General features: G+C 32.7%; 1 protein-coding gene across 1 annotated transcript in view; it reads right to left on the reverse strand.

Annotated features, from left to right (window-relative positions):
• The window catches only part of LOC132935223 (uncharacterized), a 30,970-nt gene extending 17,619 nt beyond the window's left edge, over positions 1–13,351 (reverse strand). The window contains 1 exon segment of the mRNA XM_061001701.1: positions 13,065–13,351. Coding sequence (XP_060857684.1) covers positions 13,065–13,224 — 160 coding nt within the window. The 5' untranslated portion in view covers positions 13,225–13,351.
• Between the last annotated feature and the right edge of the window lie 239 nt (positions 13,352–13,590).

The following is a 13,590-nucleotide window of genomic DNA, read 5'->3' on the forward strand; positions in this document are numbered from 1 at the left end:
ATTTTCTTTTACAATTATTACCATATATAGGTATATTAGGGGCAATGCATTCTAACATAACGTGTTTTACTCCCCAATCACACCATCAGACTATCTACGACGATTCAATGCTTCATAATATTATAATAAATTAACGATGTACACATTTATATAAATTCGGAAAAACCTTTCGACACACTTATTAATCGATCTAAAAATAATCGAGCCCCAAAAAGAGCCACGTCCCATTTTTTTAGCTGAAATTCTCTCGATTGATAACAATTTTTGTATTCGCCCTACCTGACACAAAGCATTGGCTAACGCAATTGATATGTATATAATATCAAAATATGTAATTGTTAGGTCGTGTTGGTCTTTTATATACTTTACTGTAAATTCAACTTATTTAGTACATAAATAAAGAACTCAAAAATTAATGGAAGCAAAATCATTAAAACTACAACGCAACTATATATGTGGCTGTATATGGAAAATATATAAGTAGCTCTATGTTTCTCTATGTATATGCAACTATTAAATTGCGTTGTTGTCTCGTATATAGTTTATATGATGACTTTAAAATTTAAACATTTAATGCGATCATCCTAAACGATAAAATCATTTTTTACCTACAATTTTGGGTGGGTGTATTTTTAATTTTTTTTTAAAAATAATATTTAATATAGCGTGTTTCTTTTTATATATCTCAATATTAATGATGCTTGTTTGGTACGTAAGTAAAGTACGCGAAAAGTATAATGAATACAATAAAATTGTAATTACAATGCAACTATATATGTGGCTGTATATGGAAATATATTGGTACTAAATTTTTATATACATGCATCTATAACTCGTGGTTTTGTCTCGTATATAGATTATACTAAATACTTAAACTAGAAATCAACACGATCGTTCTCAGGTACATACACAAAAAAATTCGAGTAGGCTTCATAGTATTTTCCGTGGGGGGAGGGCCAAAACTCCCCCTGTTTAGCACCTGATCGTTCTATATATCGCTCTTATGGTGGCCATAACGTAATATTCGATTAGATTCGAAAATAGTTAGAGAAACTATAAAAGCATAAAGCGGCGACGTAATTATGAATAAATTCACTTGAAACGTTCGACATATACGTATAAATCTTAACGATAAACCTTTTTGATTGTAACTTTTTTGGTCATAAAGACCGAAGAATTTGATTTGTGTATAATTTGTGCGCCACGGCAGGCACCCGCTTTGGCGTGCCCCTCCTTGTTTACTATTATATTCTTATGACTCTTTTTTTCTTTTTCAAATTTTCAGTCGTGAATCTAACCCTTTTGATTGTACGCCAAGGCAAAATAAAAAAAAAGGGAATCGTACTACAAAACGACCCCTACCCCCGTATTTGTCTCATTTCCGTTTTTTAGCCGCAAAATCTCTTGATTGGTTTGTACTCGCCCTACCCTGCACTAAGTACGGGTAGTGAGCTATTGTAGCTAACGCGATTTATATATATAAGTAGTATTATAATAAATTATAATTATTGTTAAGTCGTGTTGGTTTTTCATATATCCTACTGTCCATAAAAATTATCTGGTACGCAAATATAGTACGTGGAAATGATTGAATACAAAAATTTTTTAACTACAATGCAACTATGTGCTGCTATACTAGATGAAAATGTAAAATGCAGGTATGTTTCTCTAAGTATGCTACATACAACTTGCGTTTTTTTTCTTGTATATGGTGTATATGATGACTTTGGAAATTAAAACACTTGAAGTATATCCAGCGCGACGGTAGTGGCGCGAAGCTAAGTAAAAAAAAATAGCGGAGTAGCCACTAACGTATAATAACAGGACACCGAGTTTTAACATTGAAAAATCGCCCTAATTTATTTCGATTCTTTGCCAAGCTCTACAGGGCAAACGGCTGAACATATAAAGTAGTATGAGGTATCAATCGATCAGAAATATTGTGGAGGTGGGAATTGTGGAATTCTCTAGCAGATTGGTTAGATAGTTTGTAAGTCATAAGTAAAAATGTCCAAGTACTTTTAAGACCGTATTTTGCGTACGGAACAGTGGTGATGGACAAGCGGTGGCGCCAGCGGAACAAAAATATCGTACAAATCCCCTGAACCACCGCTTATCCGTCCCACTACTCTCATCGCGGCGGCAGCGACGATGTACTATGACGACGCACGGACGATATTATTACTCTATGGTGACAACTGACAATTTCAAAAACAAACCATTTCGTGACTTGCACTCGATTGTTCGCGACGTGTTTATATTTTTATTATTATTTCCTTCTATATTACTATTAGGAGGCCAGCGGTTATTAAATATTATTATTATTAAATAATAATAATAATTATTACTATTATTATAGAATACCAGATAATTAACACATCAACATTAAAAATAATTGATATCACACAAAAACACTTCGTTATAACTCGGTGTAAAAAAAAAAAAATTACTAATGATTAAATTATTAAAAGACGTGATATAATATGGAAATTAAGTAAAATGCCATTTTATAATATTACAAATACCTATGATGACAAATAAGATCAATTGTAATGTTAAATACTTAGTCAACATATTGTTGATACATCATTAATTTCTGTAAATACTGTAGTGGTTACTTAATTGTATTTATTTAAGTATACACTTCTGCGTCCTGCCAAATAGTTAAACATAATATGTTGACTGAGTATTTAACATTACAATTGATCTTATTTTTCATCATTACTACATTTTGTTTTTTTTAACTTAGCTTTTTTTTTACACGGAGTTATAACGAAGTGTTTTTGGTGTGATAAATTATACACCAATGCGACCGCCTTGTAATCATTATTTATATTATAATGAACTGTGTTAATAATAAACGGAGAAATGATAGAAACCTATTACAAGTGTATTGTTGTTATTTGTTTAATTGTAATTGTCTACTCATAACGTACCACGAATCTTACATATTGTACGTCATGTATAATTAATAAATGATAAAATAATAAACAATAATGTTATAAGAATTACATGATTTGTTATTTTTGTTTTATTATCCTACCTCTATTATAGTAGGTACTAGTTAACTGATATGCAACATAATGTTTAGTGAACCGTAATAATGAGTCTATGTGCACGATACGATACGATAATAATATTATTTGTGAGTTAGATGAGTTAGAAAATAAATATCACAACTTATTAATAAATAATATTTGTGTTTTTGTTTGTTTTTTATGTCATAAATTACACAACCTAACGTAATTCTGTTAATCTGTTTAACCTGTACAACACAATATTCATATAAAATATCGATTTATGACATTCATACTAAATGTTTTAACCACAAAAATTGTTTTAAAAATAATAATGTACAAAGCGGATTATTTTTTACTGGCCTGGGGGGGGGGGGGCATAATAAGACACGCACAGTATAGTATGGTCCAATATCCAAGGCTGGGTATTAACGAGTTAAAAACTTAAAGTTAAGGTAAAAAATGTATTTTGTTTTAACTTTTAAACTTAACTAGTTACTTTTGGCTGTTCATGAACTTAACTGTTAACTTACTAAATTTCTTTTTTAATTAACGTTGAATTAACAAATTAATTTTTCATTTTAAAAATAAGTTAAGTTAGTTTATTTTGTTTTTAATTTAATTACATTTCACTATTTCAAAAAATCAACTTATCCAGCCTTGCCAATATCTACCACTGAAAGACGTTTACGCTGATTTGGTACGACTAGCAAAGCGACTGTATACAATAATTAATATCGTATTACACGTATGAATGAAAGCTTTGCTGAGTAGGTAACCTATTGGTGAAACTAGTACACAAACACCACGAGTATCTCATCCCTACTGCTTACTGTTCGTGTGCAGTAGCGCCAAACACGGGTATCAACTGGGGAAAATTCCCCAGAAATATTTATGGTTGGGTCAGGTGGGTGATAATAAGTGATCAGTCATTAGTGGTATTTAATATTTAAACATCGTCATAATTTAACAATAATGGCAAGTGTAAAGAATAGGCAATAATAGTATGAGTATGGCAGGTCACCAGGCAGTATATTGCGATTATAATGCACTGTTCGAGAGTAGCTAATACATTTTTTTATGTAGATGGGCAACAGTATTTTTTCCTCATAACATGAAATATAGATCGGCGCCACTGTTCGTGTGTATAATATCAAACATGCGAGCGTATATTTAATCTAGGTATATGGTAATATACACAGGTAGGTATATTTATCACGGTATCGGGTATACTTACTGACAATTGTCATAATTTTATTACGAATGTAAAATAAAATAATAAAACATACTAAAGATATGTAATTTATTATAAAGTTAATGTATTAAGTATAATAATATGTATATATATTTATATAACAGTAAATTTAACAATAAAAAGGTATATAGGTACTATGGAGCAAGCGTGTGAGTACAAAAATAATTCGCCTTCATATGATATTATACTATTATGTTATAGAATATAAGATATAGATACTTACATGATGTGCAGAACATTGACAAAACAAAAGTTTGCTCGAAGAATGAAAAATAAAATAACAGTAGGTACTTTTAGAATATACGGAATAAACTTAATTCCTAAAAGACAATACACGTATATAATGCGGATGTAAATAATTATCATCTAACTATTAAGACTATAAACATTAATAATAATACGAAATACAATCAACATAATATAGGTATTGTAATACAAACTATAGTTCGTCCGATCCGAGGTCCGATCAATATATTATTACAACTGACGGTCGACGTAAAAAAGTAAAAATACGACGTAAATGAATTGGACAAATCGACTCATACGCGGACGTCTCCGCTCTTGGGGCGCCGCAACTTTGGACTTTGGTGACTTGGGCACGCGCGAGTGCTCTGTCCGATCGCAAGCCGGCGGCTGTTCTTCCGCCCGGAACGTGACATTTACGAGCAGCCGAACGGTCGGCATGACGCCAAATCTCTGAAGTCTGGACATGCCGTCTAAAATGGAGTACGAAGTACGCGATAGACGACGGTTAATAAATAAACGGTTGTTGTGGAAGTATGGTGAAGGGGGGGGGGGGGGACACACGCTGTGAGCTCGACCGCCAATGACAATAAATGTATAATATTTAACCGCTCGCGAAATATCATCACCTCAATATACGAACAATAATAATTACCACAGATATTCATGACACAATTATTTGTTTGGCACGATGATACCGGCAGGCTTTGGTATTGCATATATGGTGCACAGGAAGTAAGTACATACAAGTTGCGTTCATTTGAAAACATACATATTATTATATATAAACATACGATCACACACACGGTCAAACATTCCAAACCGAGAACTTAATAATAGTATTTTCCAAGGCTGGGCAAGTTAACGATTTTCTTAACTCGTTAAGTTAAGTTATTTTAAAATAATAAAGTTAAGTTAAAAGTTACTCGTAATTTTTTCGCCAACTCGGCTGTAATCAATACATTCATTGCTCCGCTCAGAATCTGATACAAATCAAATATACGACAAATTTTCTACAAAAATATAGAAATTTTACATTGGAACTAAAAAATCTAAAATATACAATTTCGATTTTTTTTTTATAGATATTTAAATATCAACTTTATTTACGAAATTCGAAATTTAAACAAAGAGTAACGATTTTAGTTATTTTGTTGTAATTCAATAATATTTTTCATGGAAATTTGATACATGTTATACACAAACAATGATTTTTTTAAATGCCATATTTTCGGCAAAATTTAATTCAATCTAGTGTGTTATAGTATAGTGTATTACTTGTAGTTAAATAAATTTCTCTAATAATAATATATTGTAAAATATACTAGTAACAGTATAGTAACATAGACTAACTTTGCTCAGAATCATTTTTCGTATGCAATGATACATTTTATCATTGAATTCAAATTTATTATAGTATTATATTTTTATTCCTCAATGACGATGTGTACTTTACACCTAATGTACAGCAGAGTGGTCATCTACTCTCCCCTTTTTTTATTTCAGATTTAAATTTAACTTTGTAAAATTACACAGACATATTGGAAGTTGTAATAGTATTATACATAATAATATACGAATGCGTATTCACTATTCACGTAGATACGCGTTTCGGTACGCATGCGCGTGTACTTGCTTGACTGCGGGATGGACTCGGCGGCGGCTTTAATTACATTATGTACACGAGCGATAATAATCCGCGATAACCACTGTTGGAAACACACGGCCAGACCGGAACCGTGTTTCCGGTTTATGCGGTGCCGCTTTGTTTTTTATTCGCGAGTAGACACACACGTTGTACATGTCATAGACATTGTCATATTGATGTACGAAAATAATAAAATATAATGTGTCCGTATGAAAAACGCATATTATTATTAAAACCGAAACCGTCAACGGCGGCGATGGATCTAGGTCAGCTACCTTTGCAGCCGTGTGTCGTACTTAATACGCGTATCTACCACGCTACGAAATACGAATATTGTCATAAGCATACCGTATTAACATCGCGTTATACCTCTACACGTTTTTTGTTCGATGGTCACCGCCGACCGGAAAAAGGACTTGGAAACAACATTTTTACCAACGTAAAATTGTGTACCTAAATATATAATGTTGGCATTGAGGAAATATAAAATTATTATACAGCTCACTATTTTGAAATTTTCAATTTTTACGAACTCAGAACGACTATAATAATTCTTCATAATAAGGATTAGATTTATAAATAAGCAAACTAACAACTATGGATGTGTATACCTATACAATGAACATATTTTGTCCAAAAGAATGATTCAGTACGCTCTCTTTGAAACAAACAATCGGAATTCAATTTCAAACATATTTCGGTCGTCGATGGCGGAATACATTAATTAATTGAATAGAATGACAAACTGTATATACAGTATTATATTGTATATTATATATTTTATATAATTTAATGGCACACTCGAAAAAAAAATAATAAGGTAATTTTTGGCGCCTGGTGTCAAAATAATTTACCACCCCAGAAATAGATAATGAAACATAATTTAAAAAATATAAAAATCTGTCAATTACATTTGAAATTAGGTAAACTAGGTAAAGACCAGGGCTTGCGTTTGAAAAAAAAATTCCGCTTTATGTTATTTACAACTAAGATGTTACACAAGTTTAGCGTTTATCGTTATTTAAAATAGTGTTTATACCTATTAAATTTAAAAATAATAACTGGGGGTATAGGTAATGGCCCGGATACGGAACATAATATAATCAATTCTTAGATTGTTTGCAAGAAATAAACGAAACCAATAGACTTTTTAAATAAATAGATTTGAAAATATTTCGTTTTGCGTTATTTTTCGTTTTATGATATTCTATAAAATACGTTTTGCGTTATTTTTCGTTTTATGATATTCTATAAATTATGTTTTGAGTTATGCTTTGTTTAATGATATATAATATGTTTTGTTAATCGTAATGTTTTATTTTGCGGTATTTAATTATTTTTGATTATCGCTTTTCGTTATTATAACGGTTACAAATATTTCAATAGTTTTTTTGTCAAATTTAACGTTATAACTTATAATCATAACGTTATTATATCGTTTGTAAGCCCCGGTAAAGATACTATTAAAATTAAGTTCAACGTGCGTACAGAACATGATGTTTGTAAGATTAATAAAACATATAATTCATAAAATGTGCGCTGAAAGTTATACCTAATTTACGGAAGTAATTGAAATATTGAAAAAAGTAGTTATAAAAATTGAAAAAAATACCTTAAGGCATAAATGCATTACAAAAGTTTCAAAATCAAAATCATTATAATAGATACATAATTCTAACTAAATGGTAAGGAAGATTTTAATGTAAACTAAAAATAATCCATTTTTTTTACAAATTCGCAGCCCTAGTAATTTATAATTTACATATTATATAGCTATAATAATATATAGTAATTATAACACTATTATAATAACAATTTATTAACTGCCGATAATATACTTATTATACCTATGTACCAACACGTTGTTTCAATGTACACATACGGCGATGTACACGGCTCACAGTCATATTATTATTGTACGGAAAATAATAATAATAATAATATGTAGGTACCGGAAACGGCGGAAACACCGGTGGACCTTAACGCCGTTGCCTCCGACCCGTCTACCCCCTTGACCGTGTAACGCGACGACTATTACAATATTATATTATTATATGATGGTATATGACGTATTATGTACCTATGTGCGACCGAGGGAGATTTTTTTATCATACAATTTTTCTAAATACCATCACGCACAGGAATAATACACACTGTATAGACGAACGACACAAGCAAAGGATGAGAATGTACATTATTTGTAGGTAGGTACATGTACCTACACATAAACACATGCACCAACACCGACGCACCGACACACACACACACACGCGCGCACGCATGTTTACCTATTTCTATATACATATTATGTACTAGTATTGTTATGGGTATAAATGTATAATAATAATAATGTACAGTATTATAGTGAGTGTACATGAATAGTCGAATCATTCGCCTGCCGCAGTGGCAGTCACCCGAGACGAGAGAGTGAGACAAAGAAAGAGTGAGAGAGAGTGATTTATAGAAGGTAAGAGATGTAAGAGACGTAATAAAAAAAAAAAAACACCGCCCGCCGTCAAGACTCGTTGCAGGATAACAATAATTATAATTACTATTACCTACTGTGGGTTTGAAGAATCGGAAGCAAAAGAATGCGAGAAAACGGAGAGATGTTCTGTACACAGTATACAGACGAAAACGACGTCGCGATATTTGTATGCTGCGAGTACCTACTGTTTGCATAAATATTAAATGTACAATTATAGCAAATATCATACGTGTAACGTAAATGAAAATCGTGAAAATATTATTCTCGTACCCATGCGGATATGATAAGAGAGAGAGTGAGAGAGAGAGAGAGAGGTAGAGCGAGAGTGTGAGGGTTATGAAGTGGGCGAGTGAGCTAGCGCGATTCTGTTTGTTATTGTTTTGCTCGTGTATTCGTGTGCGTGTCGTCGGTTTTAAATTCACGGATGATGAGGAGGAATGCGCGCGAAAGAGGGGTGTCACGGGTGGTCGGTTCATTAATGATAGTACACTGTACACACTCACACACACACACAGACACATACACAGACACACACAGACACACACACACACCCACACACACGCAAACTAACAAATACACACGGGCACATATTGTTATATATATAATAATAATACATAAACAAGGAAAAAAGAGAACGATTATCTCACCACGACCTTGACGGTCGCGCCGCATACCAAACACACCCGCCACCGCAGCACATCAGCGTTCCCCGACCGACGTTAAAACTCGTCGCCGTCTTTCTCTTCAATGAACCAGCTCACACACGCACACACACGCACACACACGCACCAAACGCACCCACACACCCACACACACGCACACGCATGACACACGTAAACCACACCGCCGTTGCAGCGCACAATAATAATAATATTGTGTGTAACGATGGTGGTAATAACAAGATGCACGCGTCGGTGCACCGACGACCGGGCCGGCGCGTAGTAAAACGCGTATGAATAAAAAAGTAATAAAGAATAGTCAACATAATAATATTATTATCATTTCGCGCGGCGCCACTCGCACGTAATTCTACAGGTGGTAGAGATCGTTTAGCGATGACCATCGGTATAATACATACTTAAACCTGCGGTGTCTAGCAATCGTTAACATTAATCATTAGGTACACTATAATATTATATTATAGTCGTAGTTCAGAAATATTCAAGTTTTTTACACGTTGTTATACAGCGGACAACATAAAATAAGTAAAGCTTATAATATATCATAAAGTAATTTTTGCGGCGCTAATGTGTTTAGGCTATAGGTAGGTCAGGCAAAGGTGTATCCACTATGGACGGGTACGAAACGGTTTTTTGGCATAACGATCGAGCTACTTGCGTGTGTATTTGTTACGGGACACATATTTTTATACAATAATATATACTAATTTACTAGGTATAGTGTTATAGTAATATTAGTAGTAAATAAGTGATTAGGTTACTTATGATAATGTTATATTGTTACGCAATAGAATTTCGATAACTCAAATAGCTAACAAAATATCAAGATAATCAGGTATATGAAACATAATATATTATTATAATATTATGTATATCTACTCTACTCGCGAGTCTATAATATTATATGCATAGACAGTAAAGGACACGATATTATTACATTGTCATCATAGTACTACTTATAGTACGATAATTCGGCATAAACGGTGATGAGATTTGACGAGAATTTGATTTGTATAGGTTGTAGATACCTATAAATTATTATTTTTGTTCGAGTGCTTTTGTGCTATCGATATTCTACCGCGGAGTTTTATATAAAAGTCCAATTAAGATATATAGTAGAATACTTACTTTCCGCTTTTTGGCCATCAACTTTGCATTGCCTAAATTTATACACATCATATTGTGTCATCAAATGCCGTACGCAAACGTATTATTTAGAGTAAATATTGCAGTATGACGTTCACCCGTTAAGATAATTCACATAAAGTCACAAATCGTATATTTTTAATTTATGCACATACAAATGAACATAGGTGTTGATAACAACAAAACATATACATTTGAATTGCAATACAATTGATAACATTATCCATGATTACGATCCAGTTGCGTTTCGTGATGTTTTTCCTCCGAAAAAAACAAAAGACCTAATATATTTAGGTACGTGTGGGTTTGAAATTAAATTGTAACCGCGGTATTAATAGTCTATATTGTTTTAATATTATGGTATTTAAAAAACAGAAATATAACGAAGTGAATAATCACTATATGTATATATAGGTATACGCAGTAGCAGTCGAATGATTTTGTCATAGGAGATGGTGGGGGGAGGGGGAGGATTTCTTTTTTAGCACTATTTGATCATTGACAATATAATTTATGGTTATATTTGATCACAAACATTGAAAAAAAGGTATGAAACCTTATTTCTCGGAGGAAAAATAAGAATAGGTGTATCGAATAAAGCGTGTTTTATTGGTTGTGGTATGGTTATCCAGTAATTAGTATAAAATATATATTCTTGTTCGAGTTCGACAAAATAACAACGGACTTCAACGGTAAGTATAGGCATTATATAGAATACGATGTATGGGGGGGGACCTATACCTATAAGTGATGTAATTAATTTACCACATACAAACGTTTGTGTTTAAACACGTCGATAAAACGACAGTGTATAAATTAAAATTCACTGTAACGGGTGGGTGTAATAGCAAAATCAATTACATATGAATATTAGGTATTCGCGAATTGACTAAATTTTTTGGGGGACTCAAGCCCCCCTCCCCAGGTTAGCCATATTGCTTAGTACCACAAAATATCAAAATTAGTACTAATTACTAGATTTTGAACTGGGGGGACTTGACCGAAATTTGGAGGAGGGCTAAGCCGGGTGGGGCCCTCCCCTATTTGCGCCAATGAGATGAATATTATATGCGAATGCAAATGGATATAAATAGATCATGTATACTTATGTACAATATACATACATACATATATATATTGTACAGTTATAAGTATACCCAAAGTTATTGTGATAATAGTAATAATGATAAGTGATAACCATAGTCATATATATTGTGCTTAAATGCTTAAGCCTAATAAATATATAAATATATACAAATCGATAACAGCTGAAAAGGGTTTTCTCGAGTATCCCGCGAATCATATTATCATGATAATCATATTTTACAGCATTATTCATACATCAGTTAACACAGTTAAGTAACTAAAACATGGTTGATGACTTGTACAATGAAGTATATATACATTATACATACGCAATAAGTTCGCACACATAAGACAACGACGAATTGGCGCTGTTGTATTTCTGTGACACGCGCCGTAAGTCGTGACATTATTATTATATTATTTGGGTTTGTTTTCTTGACATTTTTTCTTAGAAATATATAAAGATTACTCAATTTAGTAATCGGTGGAATTTTTTTGAATATTTTTTCTGCAATTACAGCTAATATTTTTGAAGTTAATATTATATATAAGTTTTGTACGAGGTGACCACATTTGAACAGTACGCAGTTTCAGCGTAATCAAAAAACGAGATATTATCATTAAAAAAAAAACAATAAATTATAATAATAAAAGAAACCTTTATTGGGGAACCATAATACAACGCACTATGCTATAGTTAAAAATGAAGACTGGACCGCGTGCAACAATAAAATTAGTTTTGTATCCGATGGACAAGAAAATTCTTATTATTACGCGCTTGCGGTGATTATTACAGATGAAAATAAATTGAACTCCGAGGGTACCGGCCAAAAATAATTATTTTAGAATATATTGATAAAAATAACGGTGGAACGATTATATTATTTAAGACTGGGTCGGAAATTTGAGTACAAAACGAGTGAAATAAAATGGTTTTTTGTAACGAATTTATTTTACATAATTTATTTTTGTGGAGCGATAGATAAAAATACGATAATATAGACTACTATTATAGGTAGATGCGCGCATAAGTGTTAATAAAAATGAATAAGAACAAATAATAAACATTTACACGTGACATATCTAAGTGCGATTTGACAGTTATTATTTTTTTCAAGGTTTTTTTTATTATTTTAATTTACTTCAGAGTACCGACACGGATGATTACAATATTTTACACATAAATAAATAATATACATTACATACAAGTACCTGTCTAATATTAACTTAAAAATAAAAACCACTAAGTACTGTTAATATCCTCTGCACATTATATTATTATTATTATTACCATTATTATTATTATTGTTAACGATTAGTTTAGTAAAATTGTGAAACATTAGATAGGTAAATTTTATAATAAAACAACAATAACAATGATAATGGTAAAATAATCTAATAATAGTCTTAATAATAAATGAGAATTTACCTATTTAAAAAATATAATCCGTATATTTTTTGTTGAATTACTAATTACTAATAAGGTTATATAATTTCTTACCATGAACATGAGAGTCTTGTTCATGTCCTGTTGGAAATTCTTCGGGGAGTTCTTTGGTTCCTGCCAGTATGGGGACTGCGATGGCCAGCAACATGAATAATCTTGCCGGGAACGCCATCGTGTTGCGGTTCCGCCGAGATAATAACGTAATGCGAACCATGAACCGTAATTATTATTAGAAACGAAATGCACGAAATTGTATCGAACGCAACGAACACGGAAGAAAATTTAGTCACGAAGGGGAAAATGTACACGGATCGCGGAGGGCCAACGTAGAGTTAGACCGGACACATGGGGAGCGCGGAATGAATCGTGTTGAGCGTTGTGCGTGCCTTTTTATAGACCACCGTGGCGGCGTTCGTGGAGGTGGTTCCCACCACCGGTTGCTGGACGAAGGCGCATCAGGCGAGCACCTACCGGAGCATGGGAGGACCTGCAATTCTATTGGAAGGACACCTTTCCCGCTCACCCACCGGCCAGCCAGCCCACCAAAACCACCCACCCGCCACCGAATAGTGCACACACC

Source organism: Metopolophium dirhodum, chromosome 1 (assembly GCF_019925205.1).
Source record: "Metopolophium dirhodum isolate CAU chromosome 1, ASM1992520v1, whole genome shotgun sequence".
Classification (NCBI taxonomy): Eukaryota; Metazoa; Arthropoda; class Insecta; order Hemiptera; family Aphididae; genus Metopolophium; species Metopolophium dirhodum.